We start from the raw sequence: 19,680 nt of genomic DNA, 5'->3' as shown, positions 1-19,680 counted from the left end.
TCAGGAAGTATTCACACCCCTTGACTTTTTCCACATTTTGTTGTATTATAAAGTGGGATTCAAACAGATTTAATTGTTGTTTTTTGTCAATCTACACAAAATACTCTGATGTCAAGAAACATTTTTTACAAAGGTTAGAATTTATGAAAAATAAAACACTAATATATCTTGATAACATACGTGTTCAACCCCCTGAGTGATTGCAGCTGTGAGTCTTTCTGGGTAAGTCTAAGAGCATTGCACACCTGGATTGTACAATACATATTTGTACATTATTCTTTTAAAAATTCTTCAAGCTCTGTCAAGTTGGTTGTTGATCATTACTAGACAGCCATTTTCAAGTCTGGCCATCGATTTTCAAGCCGAATTAAGTCAAAACTGTAACTAGGCCACACAGGAACATTCCCTGTCATCTTGGTAAGCAACTCCAGTGTATATTTGGCCTTGTGTTTGATTATTGTCCTGCTGAAAGGTGAATTTCTCTCCTAGTGTCTGTTGAAAAGGAGACTGAACCAGGAACCTCTAGGATTTTGCCTGTGCTTAGCTCTATTCTGTTTCTTCTATCATTTAAAAAAACTAGGAAGGACGTCTGTATTTTTTGAGTGACTGGGTATATTGATACACCATCCAAAGTGTAATTTATAACTTCACCATGCTCAAAGGTATATCCAATGTCTGCTTTTAACATGTTTTACCCATCTACAAATAGGTGCTCTTCTTTGCGAGTGATTGGAAAACCTCTCTGGTCTTTGTGGTTGAATCTGTGTTAGAAATCCACTGCTAGACTGAGGGACCTTACAGATAATTGTATGTGTAGAATACAGAGATAAAGTAGTCATTTAAATATAATGTTAAACACTGTTATTCCACACAGAGTGAGTCCATGCAACTTATGTGACATGTTAATCAAGTGAACTTATGTAGGCTTGCCATAACAAAGGGGTTAAATACTTGACTCAAGACATTTCAGCTTTTCATTTTTAATTAATGTATACAAATTTTGAACCATAATTCCACTTTGACATTATGAGGTATTGTGTGTAGGCCAGTGACAACTCAATTCCATAAATTTAGTTTTGTGGAAAAAGGGTGTGAATACTTTCTGAAAGCACTGTAAATTCTCCAGTGGAAGGACGCTCTTACCCTTGCTAAGAAGAATTGATTGTAACGGCTCTCCTCTTCGTCCGATGATGAAGAATAGGAATCATCGGACCAACACGCAGCGTGGTAAGTGTTCATAGTAAATTTGATTAAATACACTGAATGACAAAACAACGACAACGAGCGTGCACAACATGAAACAGTCCTGTAAGGAGAAAAAACAGGAAACAACTACCCACAAACACAGGTGGGAACAGGCTACCTAAGTATGGTCCTCAATCAGAGACAACGATTGACAGCTGCCTCTGATTGGGAACCATACCAGGCCAAACACATAGAAATACAACACACAGAACAAAACATAGAGTGAAAAACATAGAATGCCCACCCCAACTCACGCCCTGACCAAACCAAAATAGAGACATAAAAAAGGAACTAAGGTCAGGACGTGACATTGAGACTGAAATCTACACCACAAAATTGGGTGCAATTCTGCTGAAGCAGGCCTTATCGCTCAAATGCCTTTGCATCAGGAACAACAAATAAGGGGGACCTAAGTGAAATTGCACTGTAGAGAAACGTTTCACTTTATACCCTGAAATGTTGACAACAAACAGTACTGCAATATTGTGATAAGAAAGAACCATCCTAAGGGGATGAGTTTGAGTTTTATTCAGATTCGGACACATCACAGCTTGTATTACACTATCTTCTGACAGAGTCATTTTGTATACCCCATCAACTAATGTATGTGAAATTTTCTATGCATGAGAGCACCTGCGCTATGTGTAGAGTTGGTTTCTGACCCTATCAGTGCACATGCCCATATGACTAGTCAGAACCCGCTATTCTTTGTCTGTCGACACCAAAGCTTCCATTTAAATATAATTGAATGGGAATCTCTGTTCTAGTAATCCTACTTCTATGGAAACTCATCAGATTCTCCATTCCAACTCAGTGCCTTGACTCATTACCTCTGCACTGAGCAGGAGACTTTGTGACACGGATGGCTCTCTCACCACACAGCGCAGAGCACTGTGTAAGCCTTTCAAGTCACGCTGAAACCCCCTCCAATATTTATAACCTTTCCATCAATAAAAGATACCCCTTCGGTGAGGTAAGAGGGAAGAAAAGCAGGAATGGGGAGCATGTGAGAGAGAGAGAGAGAGAGATAGCATTTAGCCAAGCACTGGACTGTACTCTAGGGGTAGGACAAATAGTGGCCAACAGGAGGGTAACCCAGACCAGACCATAGCTCAGCCTCACTGCCAGCCCACATATGCAGAGGCAGCCTCCGGTAAGAGTCATATAGACCCTTCAGTCATCGGAGAGGTGTCAACTGCTAAAGCTGATGTGCAAAGTCCTAGAATAGGTATAAACCAATGTATTGGACCTTATCAGAAAACATTCAACCGAAACATTAAGAACACCTGCTCTTTCCATGACATAGACTGACCAGGTGAATCCAGGTGAAAATTATGATCCCTTATTGATGTCACTTGCTAAATCCACTTCAATCAATAGATGAAGGGGAGGAGACAGGTTAAAGAAGGATATTTAAGCCTTGAGACAATTGAGACTTGGATTGTGTCTGTGCCATTCAGAGGGTAAATGGGAAAGACAAAACATTTAAGCGTCTTTGAACGGGTATGGTAGTAGGTGGCAGGCACACCGGTTTGTATCAAGAACTGCTACACTGATGGGTTTTTAATGCTCAACCGTTTCCTGTGTATCAAGAATGGTCCACCACCCAAAGGACATCCAGCCAACTTGACATCCAGACAACTGTGGGAAGCATTGGAGTCAACATGGGCCAGCATCCCTGTGGAATGCTTTTGACACCTTGTAGAGTCTATGTCCCAATGAATTGAGGCTGTTCTGAGGGCAAAAGTGTGTTCCTAATGTTTGGTATGCTCAGTGTATAAGATAAAAGAGAAATTAGTTTCACATTCTGAAGTCATATGAAGATATAGTCAACACAAGATATAGTCATATATGTTATAATTTTCTTGTTGTCTATTTATAAAAATAGTTGGTGGATGGTTGGTGGACAGTTGAGCGTGGTTGGTGGACTGTTGGGCGTGGTTGGTGCGCTTTTGTGCTTGGTTAGTGCGCTGTTGGGCGTGGTTGGTGCGCTTAGTCTAAATATTGTGCGGGTGTATCAACTTCACACATAATACAACACACATACCATACTCTATTTGCTCAGTCACATCAACTGCTGGAAAAAACACACGTTTGGATGTTCCTGTTCTATATTTGTTTGTATTAATTTCCTATGTACTTCACTATAACCAAATGATACAGTATATAGATATACTGTATATATTTATAAACTCAGAAAAAAAAGAAACGTCCCTTTCTCAGGACCCTGTCTTTCAAAGATAATTCGTAAAAATATAAATAACTTCACAGATCTTCATTGTAAAGGGATAAACACAGTTTCCCATGCTTGTTCCATGAACCATAAACAATTAATGAACATGCACCTGTGGAACGGTTGTTAAGATACTAACAGCTTACAGACGGTAGGCAGTTAAGGTCACAGTTATGAAAACTTAGGACACTAAAGAGGCCTTTCTACTGACTCAGAAAAACACAGAAAACAGAAAAACAATGTCCATACTGTGAGACGCCTAAAACAGCGCTTACAGGGAGACAGGACGGACAGCTGATCATCCTCGCAGTGGCAGACCACGTGTAACAACACCTGCACAGGGTCGGTACATCTGAACATCACATCTGCGGGACAGGTACAGGATGGAAACAACAACTGCTCGAGTTACACCAGGAACGCACAATCCCTCCATCAGTGCTCAGACTGTCCGCAATAGGCTGAGAGAGGCTGGACTGAGGGCTTGTAGGCCTGTTGTAAGGCAAGTCCTCACCAGACATCACTGGCAACTACGTCGCCTATGGGCACAAACCCACCGTCGCTGGACCAGAAAGGACTTCACTGACGAGTCGCGGTTTTGTCTCACCAGGGGTGATGGTCGATTCGCTTTTTTCGTCAAAGGAATGAACGTTACACGGAGGCCTGTACTCTGGAGCAGGAACGATTTGGAGGTGGAGGGGCCATCACGGTCTGGATACTGACTGCTACTTTTGATCTAGACCCCCCCCCCCCCCCCCCCCTTTGTTCAGGGACATATTATTCAATTTCTGTTAGTCATGTCTGTGGAACTTGTCCAGTTTATGTCTCAGTTGTTGAATCTTGTTATGTTCATACAAATATTTACACATGTAAAGTTTGCTGAAAATCAACACAGTTGACAGTGAGATGAAGTTTCTTTTTTTGCTGAGTTTGTGAAATGAGATCATTAACGTTCAGTTCTTGGTATATCCAGGGCTTGTACTCCTCTACCTTCCATCTTAAGACCAAAACCCAGATTTTCTTAAAAACACCAAAAGTCAAGACATAATAATACTTCTAGAAACATGGTGTCGTGGTAACATAGATCCTCAATGTCCTTCAGGCTATAGGGACATTCTACTCCCATCATTAAAATGTAAATCACGGCAGGGACTCGGGAGGAACGATCATATGCAGTGGTGATTTTAGCATGTAAATCTTGGTGGGGCAAACAAAAAGAACGTGGGATGCATGTCAGCAAAGCCACAGCACTAAACAATATATTAATTGCACTATAACGGCGACAAACGGTGCCTACAAACTGTTAGGGCCTACATAAAGCTGTCCAAACAGAGTCCCAATATCTTACCACTGCTACACCTGGCTTTCAGCAGAGCCTTGTCTGGCAGCGAAACAGTTCATTCAGCCTCATTTACTGCCTTTAAAAAAAGCATAGCTTATATGGCAAACTTGGGGCATACAAACAGACAATGAGAGCTCTTACAATATTCAATGATTAAAAACAAGTTCTAGGCTATTTGTGAACAACCAAGCTAGAACAGTAGGCGAAATGAAGTGGTAAAAATGTACCAAATTATTAGGGTGAGGCACATTGAATGCCGTTTGGGTCGTTGAGTGTCGAAAAAGATACACGTCATGTAACACTATTTGACGAGTTAAATAAGCTTTTAACTTGACACGTCAAATAACACAATTATATTATAGAATGTTGTGTGTGTTGAATTTACACTTGCAAGCCAAGCACCACAACTACTAACGTTATGTGTTTACAATACCGCGTTGGTGAAATTAGACTAAAACAGCTTACTACACAACATACACTTAATATTACTTTCTTAGCTACAGTATACATTTCTCCCTTGCATATTACATCATTTATGCAGCAGCATACAAGACATTTTTGGACTCACCTTGTGAAGGTGGCACAGCGGTCCTTTGTGGGCAAATGTTGTCATCAAACTTTGTCATCAAAGTCTGGCATTCTCTAGATTTATGGTGGTAACTCGGGGGACAAAACACAGCCACTCCACTGAATAACAGGCTAACGTTAGTGGTTTCTTTGCAGTCCTTCCAAACGACTCATTGTTGAATTTGCGATTTCCAACTTGTTGTGTAATCTTTGTATACAATAGCCGATGAGCACCGATACATTTTATCTATAATTTCTCTTCATATGACAAGGATTAAATAGGATTTGCCAGTATAATGTCGACTTGATGACAACTGATTATGACTGCTAGCTAAGACTTTGAAAGTAAGATGTGACAGTCCAATTAAAGCTACTGTAGCTATAACTTGATTTGATGTCATTCTATCTGTGGCCAATGACCTTGAGCCTTATCGGATGGGCACTTCTAATATAACTCTATGGCAGAACCCAAGGGGTTAAAATTTTCGAGCTGTAAACTTAGATTTGGGGATGACGTACTGTCCCAAGAATGACAGAAAACTGAGCCAATCATGACAGAAAACTGAGCCAATCAGGCACAATGCTCTGTATTTTCTGCTGGCTTGCCCCACCACCACAGAAAGCACTGAGCTAGGCTGAAACATCTGCATTTTGTAGCTGCCTTACTCAAGAAAGCAAAAAAGAGACCGTGTTTGTATGTGGCCTTATTATCACAATGACTTTTTTTGCGAACTGATAAGTGACGCGTATTAATGCCAAAATAACAAGCAAAACAGGCATGCCCCAAAAAAGTAATTTGGGGGATTTTAATGGTAGAACAGGTTCTGAAACTGACTGTGTAGTAGACCCTGAGGGTAATAGACATATATTTGACATATACCCGAGTCCCATCACTAGTAATAGAAATAGCTCTGACCAGGTAGCGAACAAAAATGTAAAGGGGTTAGTGCATCTCTGTTGAGCCTTAGGCCTGTGTTTTTTTAATGGTATGATTAGATGGGATTCTAACTTACTGCTCAACTCTTGGGACGAGTGTTGTTGACTATGCAATCTCAGACTTGGATCCCTCCTCTATTAGTGCATTCACTGTCAGACCACAGACACCATTGTCTGACCGCTGCCAGATTGTCTTTTTGAAAAGACTTCGCCAACCAAAGACCAAACAAACAGAGCCCTGTACACTGCTTCATCTAAATGAAACATACAGATGGGCTGCTGACAGCGCAACACACTTCAACACAACATTGCACTGCCCAGAAATCACAGCCTGTATAAATGATTTCCTTTCAAGTGCATTCAGCCCAAACCTCCCTGACATAAATTTGGCTGTGAATAAATTAAATGAGATCTATCATAAAGCAGCCACAAAAGAAAATTTATGCAAAATAAAAAACAGTTCTAATTGGAAACCTCAAAAAGAGAAATGGTTTGATGCTGAATGTAATCTCATAAGGAACAAATTGAGATCTTCATCAAATAGAAAACATCACTAACTACAGGTTAGAGACGTTCGGTAAGAATATTGTGTCACATTGAAAGAATACAAACAGAAGCATTAGGACACCACTCTGAAAGAGATTGAAGACTCCATTGATGGAAACCAGTTGTGGGAGAAATGAAATGGTCTAAATGGACAACAGAGGAATGATCTCGTCATTCAAAATGGCAACATTGTAAAATATCCTTTTGAAAGTCTTGATGGAATAATAGCATCAGAAGACCTTACTTCAAACCTCCAAAATATTCAAGAAAAATTCAGCTCCCTAGAACACACATTTAAAAACAACAAGAACCCAATTGACTACCAAATTACACGATTGAAGAAAATACAAAGCATGTGGCTCTGACAGCATCAGGAATTAAATGCTTAAACACAGTCCTCCTGAGCTGTAGACTGACAGTGGAGAGACCTTTGACAGGGGGCCTAAATCTTGTGCTTGGCTGGGAAGTAAGTAATTGTCACACACACACGCGCACAAACACAGTCACTCACATCACACACAGTACAAACACACACACCTCTCTCTCTCAGTCCGTCACCAGCAGTAAGCCTGCACAGCTCTGGCATGTAATCGATCCCGTGACGATCAGTGTGACGGCCTTGACACAACTCTCTTGTCCTCCCCGCTGACACGTGCCGTCAGTCAGGTCGCCCCCCTCTCGTCATCTCCGTCACAGGCAGGCCAGGGTCATTACAGGGTTGACAGCAGCAGTGTCTCCTCACCTGTCTGCCTGCCTACCTGTGCGTGTCGTTAAGTTGCTCAGAGCAGAGAGTAAAGTTTAAGCCCCAGATTTGAGCTTAGTTAGTGATTGCCAGAGAGGGTAAGCTAAATGACAGGTGTAGAAATGGTGGAAGTCCTGAGTCAACACTGACATTGAGGAAGGGGGCTGGTGGTGTGTGTGTGTGTGTGTGTGTGTGTGTGTGTGTGTGTGTGTGTGTGTGTGTGTGTGTGTGTGTGTGTGAGAGACAGGGGGTTATCGGGGTACAGCAGGTGCAAGCTTTGCAATCGCCCCTAAATAGATATGTAAACACTACAGTAATAACTTTAACTGCAAGTAGGTACTGAAGCTACTGTATGTGGACAGGACAAACTTAACACATTATATTCCTTAGACAGCCAACACAGGGGCCATTGACAACTTATCACATTATATTCCTTAGACAGCCAACACAGGGGCCATTGACAACTTATCACATTATATTCCTTAGACAGCCAACACAGGGGCCATTGACAACTTAACACATTCTATTCCTTAGACAGCCAACACAGGGGCCATTGACAACTTAACACATTCTATTACTTAGACAGCCAACACAGGGGCCATTGACAACTTAACACATTCTATTCCTTAGACAGCCAACACAGGGGCCATTGACAACTTAACACATTCTATTACTTAGACAGCCAACACAGGGGCCATTGACATAAGCATTACTTACTGTTAATGCATGCCTTTGTAGACATTCTTCATTCTCTTTTATAATGCTTCATTATATCCCCTCATACAATGGATCGTCTTTGTGATTTGCCTTTATTGGGCCAAGTTCACACAGATATATTGTTCCTTGCAAGTGTGCAAAAAGTGGGTGACCTCTTGAGAGCGGTGAGAGATTCTTGATGGCTCTTTTGACACGGCAGCAGTCGGAAAGCAGTAACCTTCAGTGTCAAGATGATCCCAGGGCTGCCGCTGTGAAGCCATCTGGATCCCCCATTACCCCTGGCACATTCACATTAGCAAGCCTCCTGTGTGTGTGTGTGTGCGTGTGTGTGCGTGTGTGTGCGTGTGTGTGTGTGTGTGTGTGTGTGTGTGTGTGTGTTCTAGTAAGGAGTAAGCAAGGTTGTCATTGTTATGTAGAGGATCAGTCACCCCCCATGGAGCGGCCCAACAGCCCTGCATGTATTCAGTTTTGTTTTCTTGTAGACGTCTAGTGCTATCGAGCGATAACACATAAGATATTGAGAACTGGCACTGTGTCATTATACTGTAAATTCTAGATGCAACATTACATGAATGTATGTAAAAAAAATAGCACTATAGTTACTGTAGCTCCCACTAGCAACATCTCTAATGACCATGTGATGTCTTGAACATCTGCTATGGTGACTAATTATGTTTTCTGATGTTTTCCTACATCTCTTGGGTGTCTACTTCCCTCCCCCAAAAATATGTATTATTCTATGACTGATTTATAATCACAATCTGAAAGACATAATTGTTCTGTGCATCCCTTGACTGTTTTGTTTGAGGCTGATTTGAAGTTCTTCTCTAACAAATCTGTTTTGTGATGACAAAGCCGTTTTTGACATCCCCATTCCCCTGTCCTGTAACGATTTCTGTCCCATTATACATGGTCACGTTTCTCAGTCGGAAAAATATCACTTGGCAAGGCTGCACTGGGAAGAGAGAATTTGTTCTCAGTAACTCAACAATAATACAATAGGTGAAAGTGTTGATAAAACGTGATAAGTGGCCGGTAATCTAAGCATCGCCAAGGTAACATGAGCATCACTATTTCTCTCTTTCTATCACACACACACACACACACGCACCTGGCCTCTCTATCAAAAACCTAATCTTGTGATAAAATGGAGTCTTGTCCTATTGCCCCATCTGTAATAGACACCATCTCTCCTCTAGGCTCTTTCTTGATACCTATTTCAGCTCGGCTGGAGAAACTTGTTACAAGCAAAATACTTTTTGTAATACGTAATGTAGGATTCTCTCTCTCTCGCTCTCTCTCTCTCTCTCTCTCTCTCTCTCTCTCTCCCTCTCCCTCTAGGTGCGAAGTTCATGGTTGCTCCAAGGTGGCCAATTCAAAAGGTAAGATTACTTGATAAGATCAGATGCCTGCTTACATTCAGTTCACTGAGCTGCTGAGCTCCCTCAAAATAATGTAATGATGCCATCTTGTGGATTATTGAGGAACAAGCACTATCTCCATCTTATGTGAAGTTGAGCTTCTGTTAACAATTGTTCCATGTGACACAGGATCAGCCCTCAGACAGTGCAGTCTTTGAAGGCATCAACCTAGGTGGAGGTTTCCATGGAGCTCCAGGGGAAGAGATATCCTCTAACCCCAGCCTCCCTAGTCCTAGCCCCAGGCAGCCCCCTTCCTTACAGTGGCTGCCCCACCCATCCACCCCAACCTCCGGAGACCAACAGGCCGAAAGCCCCAGGCCACCGGTCACTAAACGCCACAGGAAGCTGCTGTTAAAGAGCGGTTCTGTAATTCCTAGTGGTGCCCCCCCTGGTGAGGAGGACCGTAAGTTACAGGGCATGGCTCATACCCAAGTGTCCCGCCACCACCTGCTGAGGGAGGTCTGCACCAAATACCAGCCGGGCGTCACCGAGCACCCCATCTCCAGCCGGCAGGTGTCCCGGGTCTACGTGGAGGATAGGTGTTGTAACTTTAGTGGTTAATTTCATTGAGCATTATCTTCAGATATTATTTACAGTACATGTAAATACATTACATGATTTACATGTATAATTGTATTTCATTGCAATTCATGTTCAGGGCTGATCTAGAGGTCCCCCGTCCATGTAATTTTATTCATTGTGATCTAAAAGGCCTAACTGATCTTAAATCAGGACTCCCACTCTGAGATGTTAGATGTATACAGCCCCAGATAACTATTCATATATTGCTGTTGTATTGGTTAATTAATAATAGGTCAGGGCTGCTGTACTGTGAGGTGCCCAAAGCTGGCTGCTCCAACTGGAAGCGGGTGCTGATGGTCCTGGGAGGCAGTGCCACCTCCACGCACGGCATCGCCCACGACGACGCCCACTATGCCAACCAGCTCCGCCGACTGGACACCTACAGCCAGGCGGGCGTGGCAGAGCGCCTCCGCTCCTACACCAAGGTCCTCTTCGTACGGGAGCCCTTCGAGAGGCTGGTGTCGGCCTTCCGCGACAAGTTCGAGAGCCCCAACTCGTACTACCACCCGGTGTTTGGCCGGCCCATCATCTCCCGGTACCGGGCCAACGCCTCGCTCTCCGCCCTGAGGACCGGCGCCGGCGTCACCTTCAGGGAGTTTGTCCAGTACCTGTTGGATGTGAGGCGACCCGTGGGCATGGACATCCACTGGACGCCGGTCAGCCAGCTCTGCAGCCCCTGCCTGCTGCACTACGACTTCATCGGGAAATTCGAGAGCCTGAAGGAGGAGGCCAACTTCCTGCTACGGAGTATCGGGGCACCTAGCAACCTCACTTTCCCTGACTTTAAAGACAGGAACCCCAAAGCAGAAAGGACTTCTTACACCATTACCCAGAGATATTTTGAACAGTTGAATACCACGGAGAGACAGAGGGCCTATGACTTTTATTACATGGATTATCTGATGTTTAAATACCCCAAACCCTATAAAGACCTGTACTGAAGTAGTGGCTGGATTGACATGTTTAGATAATTCATTTAAGATTATAAATATGAACACTACAGAAGAGATTATTATCCTGTGGGACTTGAATAAGCACTACAGACACATTGATGTAAATTATTCTACGTGTCTTATTTACATCTGGTTACAATTATGATTTGATGTGATTACTTTGAGCATAGGTTGTACAGATTTTGGTCATAACACTTTGTATAGTGTGCGAACTGATGCGCTTTCTTTGTCAAATGCACTTTTATTGATTGGCTGACATAGCCTACATACAACATCCTCTCAACAATCAACGAGATATTGCTCTCAATCAACAGCATAATGACTTCTATGAAGTGACCTATACTCTGAGTGAAGACTTTATTATCATCTCTTCATTTTCAGCCTTGTTATATGAAGGTATACTTGTCATTTTGGGTCATCGTCAATCATGTGACTTTTAAAATGGAAAAGGTGTCTTGTTATTCTGCAGACTTTTAAAAAGAGAAGGAAAAGAGAGAACCTAGCTATACTCTCCCAAAGCAAAGACTAGTGTTTGCAGATACTGCAGCAGATTTCACAGTTACTGAAATCCTACATTGCCTACTGATGAGAAGTACCATGTGTCTTAGACCATTTTAATATCATTCAATTTGATTTCAAAACCACATTTGCTCTTGAGGTATTTGTTTTCTATTTTACATACAGAACATACAATAAACTTGTTACAGTACGTACCTCAAGGCGGAAGGTAGCTTAGCGGTTAAGAGTGTTGGGCCAGTAACTGAAAGGTCGCTGGTGCAAATACCGAGCCAATTAGGTGAAAAATCTGCCGATGTTCCCTTGAGCAGGACATGTAACACTAATCGCTCCTGTAAGTCGCTCTGGATAAGAGCACCTGCTAAATGAAAACAAACTAAGGGACAGGATACACATGAAATAAGGGACAGGAAAAATATATCAATCTCAGTTGGTAGCTCAGTTGGTAGAGCATGGTGCTGCCAGGGTTGTGGGTTCGATTCCCACAGAGGACCAGTGCGAAAAAAGTGTCAAAATGTATGCACTCACTAATATAAGTCACTCTGGATAAGAGTGTCTGCTAAATTACTAAAATGTAAAATATTGCCTTTCAGATACAACTGTGGGTTCATGATCTTTGATTCTGTAATGTACAATAGGGTTTCTGGGTCATTGTATGGGCCTCATGTTACAATACTAATGATCACACTGTAAAGAGTAAATGCATTGTTTTACATGTCTGTGCAGAAGTGTTCTATCTACAAACACGATTTCAATCCCCTAGCCTTAACACTGCCAATTTTGCTCATTTTGTTTGGGTTTTAATTTGTTTGGGTTTTAAAGCACCATTACCATTTAATACATGTTTTATCAAGCCTTTACTAATTAAACAAAAACATTTCTCTGTTGTTTTTCTACTTCTGTTTTTTGGAAAAGTGACAAAAATGTGTTACAAAGAACCCTTTTGGAACCCTTTTTTCTAAGAGTGTAGAACAATAGCTATTAAATGAGAAAGGTTTTATGTTGTTCAAGCTAAAAAAAAATATTTCCTAACAGACACAATAAAGTAATTATCAAGCATTCTCATCAGTGCATCATGTCACCGTCAGGTTTGAGAAGCATATCTACATCCCTCTCCTAGAACAGCCAGCTATGTCCCAGATGTTCCGGCTGCACCTGGGCAACACGCGTCACAGCATCAGTGACGCAGACCTGTGTAAGCTCGCCAAAAAGACAGAAAGCTACTCCCGGGGCGATGTCAGCGTCATCGTATGAGATGCCCTGATGCAGCCTGTCAGGAAACTGCAGTCAGCCACACACTTCAAAAAGGTCATTTATACACACAATAGTAACTCTATTGCAGTCGACTCTTGCATACAACACTAAAGGTGCATCTCTTTCTCAACCTTTAATGATATTTAAGATAGTGTGTTGTTGTAATGGTACTATAGGTGCAAGGTCCATCCAGTGCCAACAGTCAATTGATGGTGGATGACCTTCTGACCCCGTGCTCGCCTGGGGACCCGGGAGCCATAGAATTGACCTGGATGGATGGGCCTAGCGACAAAATTCCAGAGCACATCATCTGCATGGTAAGAAACACACATTGTCAAAGACTCCAGCCACCCTAGTCTTAGACTGTTCTCTCTGCTACCGCACGGCAAGTGGTACCGGAACGCCAAGTCTAGGTCCAAAAGGCTTCTCAACAGCTTCTACCCCCAAGCCATAAGACTCCTGAAAAGCTAATCAAATGGCTATTTGCATTGCCCCCCCTTTTACACTGCTACTATTCTCTGTTTGTTATCTATGTATAGTCACTTTATCTACATGTACATATTACCTCAATTACCTAGACTAACCTGTGCCCCCGCACATTAACTCTGTACCGGTACCCCCTGTAAATAGCCTCGCTATTGTTATTTTACTGATGCTTTTGAATTATTTGTATCTTTTTATTTTCTATTTTTTACTTATATATTTACCTATATATTTTTTACTTAACACTTATTTTTATTTTTTTCTTAACTTCTTAAAACATTGTTGGTTAAGGGCTTATAAGGAAGCATTTCACTGTTGTATTTGGTGCATGTGACAAATAACATTTGATTTGATTTGACAGCACAGACATACTCACTGTGTTCATTGACATTCACATTCACAGCTCACAAACATGCTGGAACATGTTGTTTCAACATACACATCCTGGCATTGCACACTGACTCTCACATTTGTGTAATTGCTGAACCATGCTAATGCTTTTGTTGGTCTTCTCTGTGTCCCTCTGCTCTCCAGTCTGACATACTGCACTCACTATCCCCCACACGGCCCACAGTCAACACTGAGGACTTGTTCAAGATCAGGAAGTTCACAGAGGACTTTGGACAGGAGGGCTGAAAGGTCCTGGTCACCCGGGGAGTTCACTTCTCCTTACCCTGTCTCTCCTCCTCTCAAGCCCCATTCGTACATCCTCCTGTCAAATACAGTAGTGGCTACAGAAGCTACAGTACTACCACACTAGAAACTTGGACTTGCTTGGCTAAACTGCATTGGCAAGAATGATGGAGCATTTTAACTTCATGCATATTCTTTCCCTGTGATCATACACAGATTCCTGTAGACTAAAACACTATGTCTTTCTTTGCCATCCTGTACTTTTTGAAGTTGTTTTTTGAAGTGACTCATTATGATGGAGTGGTGTTGAAGCGCTTTGAACAACTACGTTACGTCGTTTTCTTGTCTCGCATGTGTGTAATTGCATGTGTTTTATTCAATGTGTAAGTCTTAATATATGTATTTTATGTGTATGATTGCTCGCTTAACTTTGCTTTTAAATTCCCTGAGTATTGACTGACCATAGCTGCACCAGGTTTCCCACTTGTCCCAGGCCCCACTAGAGCTACCCCTTCATTACAGGCAGTGTTACTTACAGTATTTATGATTATTTATTGTATTTCATTTCATCAACATTTGTGTTGTGAATGCATGACTGATGATGTACAGAGCTCATCATTGAGTGGGAGAGGTGTTTACATTGAAGTATTTCTCTGTATTTTTCTGCATTTATATTTTCATTTTGACTGAAGCCCTTTTTTATTGCTGGATTTGAACATTGAAAATAATAGTTCCACGATACACTTTCATATTGTTCCAATACTGTTGTCATAATAGTATTGCTATGTCTCTGTAGAATTGGGGGAATATTGGTTGAGTAATACTGAAGTCAGTTCGGGTCCCAGAGGGGATCTCACTGCTGTTACACGTAGCCATGATGACCAAGTTACCCCGACTTAATAAAAGACAAATAAAAAAATAAGATGTGCTTGTTATTACTTTATTTTAACTTTACATTAAACTTACATCTTACTTTTGCTGTCATACCTGTAAAGAAGAAAATGGCTGCACTTAAGAGTCACACAGTCATTTAATACAGAGCCAGTATAATGGAGTTATATAACAGACTACAGTGTAAAGTAATAAGGCAAAAATAAAAAATCCCAAGCCCATCATTAGTTAGGCTTTTTAACTGATAGGGTAGTTGTTCAAATTGAAATGTTGTATTACTAGGTCTCTCTTTATGTTATGTAAGCTGCACTGCAATTGAGTTTTCTTTAACTACCAATGTGCTCCATTGTGGCACATGTATTTGTGTAAATAAAATCTATCTATTCAGCCTGGACTCATAGACGAAACGTAACACAGTAAATGGAAATCCGGGACATTCAAATTAGTAAGATATGTTACGTTTAGTATGGTTATATAAGACAAAAGGTTACTTAAGGCAAAAACTAAAGGAGGGTGGTTGGTCGGGTGGGCGTATAATACCAATGTCCGGCAACCCAAAGGTTGTGTGTTTCAAATCTCATCACTGGCAACTTTAGCATTTTAGCTAATTAGCTCCATTGTAACTACTTACTACTTTTTAGCTACTTGCTACTAAAGTTGCAAATTAGAGTTTCTATTGAACAAATTCAGGTATGTTCATCCCCGTTTCATTCTGTTTGCTTCCGTTTAAGAAATGTTTTCCAACAGAATCAGTGGAATGAACACAGCCCTAATCACCACAAACACAATTCACTTTCATAGCAGCCACATATAAAAAGCATGATCATTTGATCTTCGTATAATTCCTTCTCGCATCTACGTGCTCTCCTACTTATCTTTTCTCTTCACATGAGGCTTTCAGTGCACAATACAACAGCTGTCTTTGACCTTGCAAAAACAACTTTCCAATCCAAACCTTCACAACATAACTGCGATCTGCTACACACAGCCCACATTGTTGTCACCCAACGTTAAACTCACATAGCTAGCTACTAGAACTAATGCGTTAATAAACTCGCTACAGCCATGCAGTACAGTGTACAGCAAGAGGTTAAGCAGTTACACCGGCGCACCCTGGTGGCAGTACATTTATAAATCCAAAAGCTACCTTCACTTAGAAGAGTTCCAGTGTTGGATAGCCATAGCCAGCTAGCTAACATAGCATCCCTCTCCGTTTGAGCCGGGTGTTTGAGTAGGCTAAACTAGCAAGCTGCATTTGCTAGCTAGTTAAGTGAATGTGAAAGTGGATGGCGTTGCTTGGGCGTGAACGTGTATGGCGTTGCTTGGGCGAGCGGTTTGCTGATGTCAACGTTGTGAATAGAGTGCCCCATGGTGGCGGTGGGGTTATGGTATGGGCAGGCATAAGCTACAGACAACGAACATAAATGTATTTTATTGATGGCAATTTGAATGCACAGAGATACCGTGACGAGATCCTGAGGCCCATTATGGTGCCATTCATCTGCCACCATCGCTTCATGTTTCAGCATGATAATGCACGCCCCATGTCACAAGGCTCTGTTCACAATTCCTGGAAGCTGAAAATGTCCCAGTTCTTCCATGGCCTGCATACTCACCAGATATGTACAGATACCCCCCAAAAATACTTAAGTAGTACTTTAAAGTATTTTTACTGAAGTACTTTACACCACTGCTGACTGGTTTTCTGATCCACGCCCATGCCTTGATTGGGGGATGACTGTGCGCTAATAAAAAAGGAGCCCTTTGAAGTGATTGTTTGACAATCAGATGAAAACATCAAAACTGGTTGTTTTTGCCACAACTTAAATTTACCTGCAAAAACAGCCTGGTCTCATAGACTAGACGTAATACAGTAAACGTAAATCCGGGAAACAAATTAGTACGATATGTTACATTTGGTATGGTTACATAAGACAGATTGACAGGCAAAATCAAAAGTAGTGTGGTTGCTCAGGGTGGATGGGTAATGTCTAGCAAAGCAAACGTTGAGAGTTCAAATCTCATCACTGACAATTTTTGCATTTTAGCCAATTGGCAACTTTGCAACTACTTACTACTTTCTTAGCTATTTTGCAACTAATTAGCATGTTAGCTAATTCTTCCCCTAGCCCTCACCTTAACCCTTCCCCTAACCCTTAACCCTTTTAGATAACCCTTCCCCCAACCTTAAAACCCTTTAACCTAACTCCTAAATTTAACCTTAACCTTTACCCTAACCCCTAGCCTAGCTAACGTTAGCCAGCTAGCTAACATATCATAACATATCATACATTTTGAAAATTCGTAACATATTGTACGTTTGGAAATTTGTTACATATAATACAAATTGTAATTTGTAACATATGGAGTGTCCAGGATTTACATACGGAATAATACAAAATGCACTGAGATCAGGTTGGCAAAAAAGCAGAGAACCATTCACACAAACCGGATACCTGTAATTTGGTTGCAGGGTTTGTGAAAATCCAGGAATCCTGACTAGGTCTTTAGGTGTCTTTTATTTTTCCATGTTTTTTTTTTACCCCCTACCACTTTCAGATATACGAAAAAGCTGGTATAAAAATGCAGGCATGGTAAATGAGTGGGATTTAAGATGGTGGAAGTGGATTGCCGGGGGTTGAATCGAGCAGTGCGTTGAGCAAAGTTGGTGAAGATGAATGGACAACAGTAGTGTCAGAGAATGGAACAGAAAGGAAACTATCTCAAATTGGTGTGGATGAATTTGGAACTTCTTGGAATTTGTTTGTTGATTAAGGATGCATATCTGGGAGACGCGTTTGAGGTGTTGAAGGTGGTGAAGGTGGTGAAGCAGGCGCTTCAAGGAGTAGAGTCTGTCGGTTCAGTTTTTTTTATAAAGATCTACCTACGCATGTGAAACTTGGTTATGTAAGATTCACTGCAAGAGCTTTAGTTCCCAAACCATTGCAGTGTAAAAATGGTCAAGTATTTGGCCATGTTTCAAGTGTGTGCAGACGGATGAAGTATACTGTAGAACAGTGTGAAGAAGGATGACTTACAATTGTGGTGGGGATCATGAGGTCTTAGAGTGCCCTGTAAGGGAGAAGGAGATTGAGGTGGCAAAAGTTAGAGCGGTTGATCGAATCTCCTATGCGGAAGCGATTTAAATTGTTGAGAAAACAAGTAACGAGTGAACATATGGTAGTCGATGCTCCACAGCCTATAGTAAATGTTTGCTGCTAGTCAAAAGACACCCTGTGTGTTAACAAAGTTGATTTTGTGGGTGTTCATTGCCACAGTTATAAACTGTATGGCTGAAGAGCCAAAGAAGTCAAAGAAACTGGACATTATTGTGGCTGCGGCAGAAAAGGGTTTGGGACATCAGGAGTTTACATCGGAAGACTTGCAAAGGGTACTGGCGCTGGGAGATGGCCCACCTTCCCAGGCTCCTCTTGAGGCTGTGTCGGGATCAGATCTTTTTTTTTTAACAGAAAAGTAGTTTGGTTTAGTTTATTTATTTAGGTCATTTGCAGTGGTGGAAAAAGTACCCAATTGTCATACTTGAGTAAAAGTAAAGACACCTTATCAGAAAATGACTCAAGTAAAAGTGAAATTCGCCCAGTACAATCCTACTTGAGTAAAAGTTTTAAAATATTTGGTTTTACATATACTTAGTATCAAAATGAACTGTAATTACTGAAATATACTTAAGTATCAAAAGTAAAAGTATAAATCATTTCAAATTCCTTATCTTAAGCAAACCATATGTATCCAGTGTAACCGGTGTGAAATGGCTAGCTAGTTAGCAGGGTGTGCGCTAGCTAGCGTATCAATTGGTGACATCACTCGCTCTGAGACCTTGAAGTAGTTGTTGTCAGGACTACCTGACATGATGACTCCTTGTTGTCCCCAGTCCACCTGGCCGTGCTGCTGCTCCAGTTTCAACTGTTCTGCCTTATTATTATTGGACCATGCTGGTCATTTATGAACATTTGAACATCTTGGTCATGTTCTGTTATAATCTCCACCCGGCACAGCCAGAAGAGGACTGGCCACCCCACATAGCCTGGTTCCTCTCTAGGTTTCTTCCTAGGTTTTGGCCTTTCTAGGGAGTTTTTCCTAGCCACTGTGCTTCTACACCTGCATTGCTTGCTGTTTGGGGTTTTAGGCTGGATTTCTGTACAGCACTTTGAGATATCAGCTGATGTACGAAGGGCTTTATAAATACATTTGATTTGATTTGATTTGTTTCCCTTGCTCGGCAAGGGCCATGGCTTTTGTGGAGCGATGGATAACGTTGCTTCGAGGGTGTCAGTTGTTGATGTGTGTGCAGAGGGTCCCTGATTCGAACCCAGGTTGGGACGAGGAGAGGTTGGGACGTAAGCAATACTGTTACATTGGTGCCGTGACCTGGATCACCAGTTGCTGTGGAAAAGTGGGTCAAATAGGGGCAGTGAGTGTAACCTGTGTGAAATGGCTAGCTAGTTAGCGGGGTGCGCGCTAGTAGCGGATCAATCGGTGATGTCACTTGCTCTGAGACCTTGAAGTACTTGTTTTTCTTGCTCTGCAAGGGTTGTGGCTTTTGTGGAGCGATAGATAACGATGCTTCGAGGGTGTCAGTTGTTGATGTGTCCAGATGGTCC

General features: G+C 41.8%; 2 protein-coding genes across 2 annotated transcripts in view; both read left to right on the top strand.

Annotated features, from left to right (window-relative positions):
- The window catches only part of LOC110499336 (carbohydrate sulfotransferase 8-like), a 98,994-nt gene extending 87,703 nt beyond the window's left edge, over nucleotides 1-11,291 (top strand). The window contains exons 3-5 of the mRNA XM_021576422.2: nucleotides 9,667-9,707; nucleotides 9,876-10,285; nucleotides 10,561-11,291. Of these exons, the coding sequence (XP_021432097.2) occupies nucleotides 9,667-9,707; nucleotides 9,876-10,285; nucleotides 10,561-11,269 (1,160 nt within the window). The 3' untranslated portion in view covers nucleotides 11,270-11,291. The remainder of the gene's footprint in view (nucleotides 1-9,666; nucleotides 9,708-9,875; nucleotides 10,286-10,560) is intronic.
- Nucleotides 11,292-12,949: 1,658 nt separating this feature from the next.
- LOC110499346 (vacuolar protein sorting-associated protein 4B-like) lies at nucleotides 12,950-14,274 on the top strand. Its single transcript, XM_021576433.2, has 3 exons — nucleotides 12,950-13,105; nucleotides 13,228-13,368; nucleotides 14,069-14,274. The coding sequence occupies exons 1-3, from the start codon at nucleotides 13,061-13,063 to the stop codon at nucleotides 14,168-14,170; spliced, it is 288 nt and encodes a 95-aa protein (XP_021432108.1). The 5' UTR covers nucleotides 12,950-13,060; the 3' UTR covers nucleotides 14,171-14,274.
- The last annotated feature ends 5,406 nt before the right edge of the window (nucleotides 14,275-19,680 follow it).

This window comes from Oncorhynchus mykiss, chromosome 2 (assembly GCF_013265735.2).
Source record: "Oncorhynchus mykiss isolate Arlee chromosome 2, USDA_OmykA_1.1, whole genome shotgun sequence".
Taxonomy (NCBI): Eukaryota; Metazoa; Chordata; class Actinopteri; order Salmoniformes; family Salmonidae; genus Oncorhynchus; species Oncorhynchus mykiss.
Note: the sequence above shows the minus strand (reverse complement) of the source record. Positions and strands in the feature narration are given on the sequence as shown.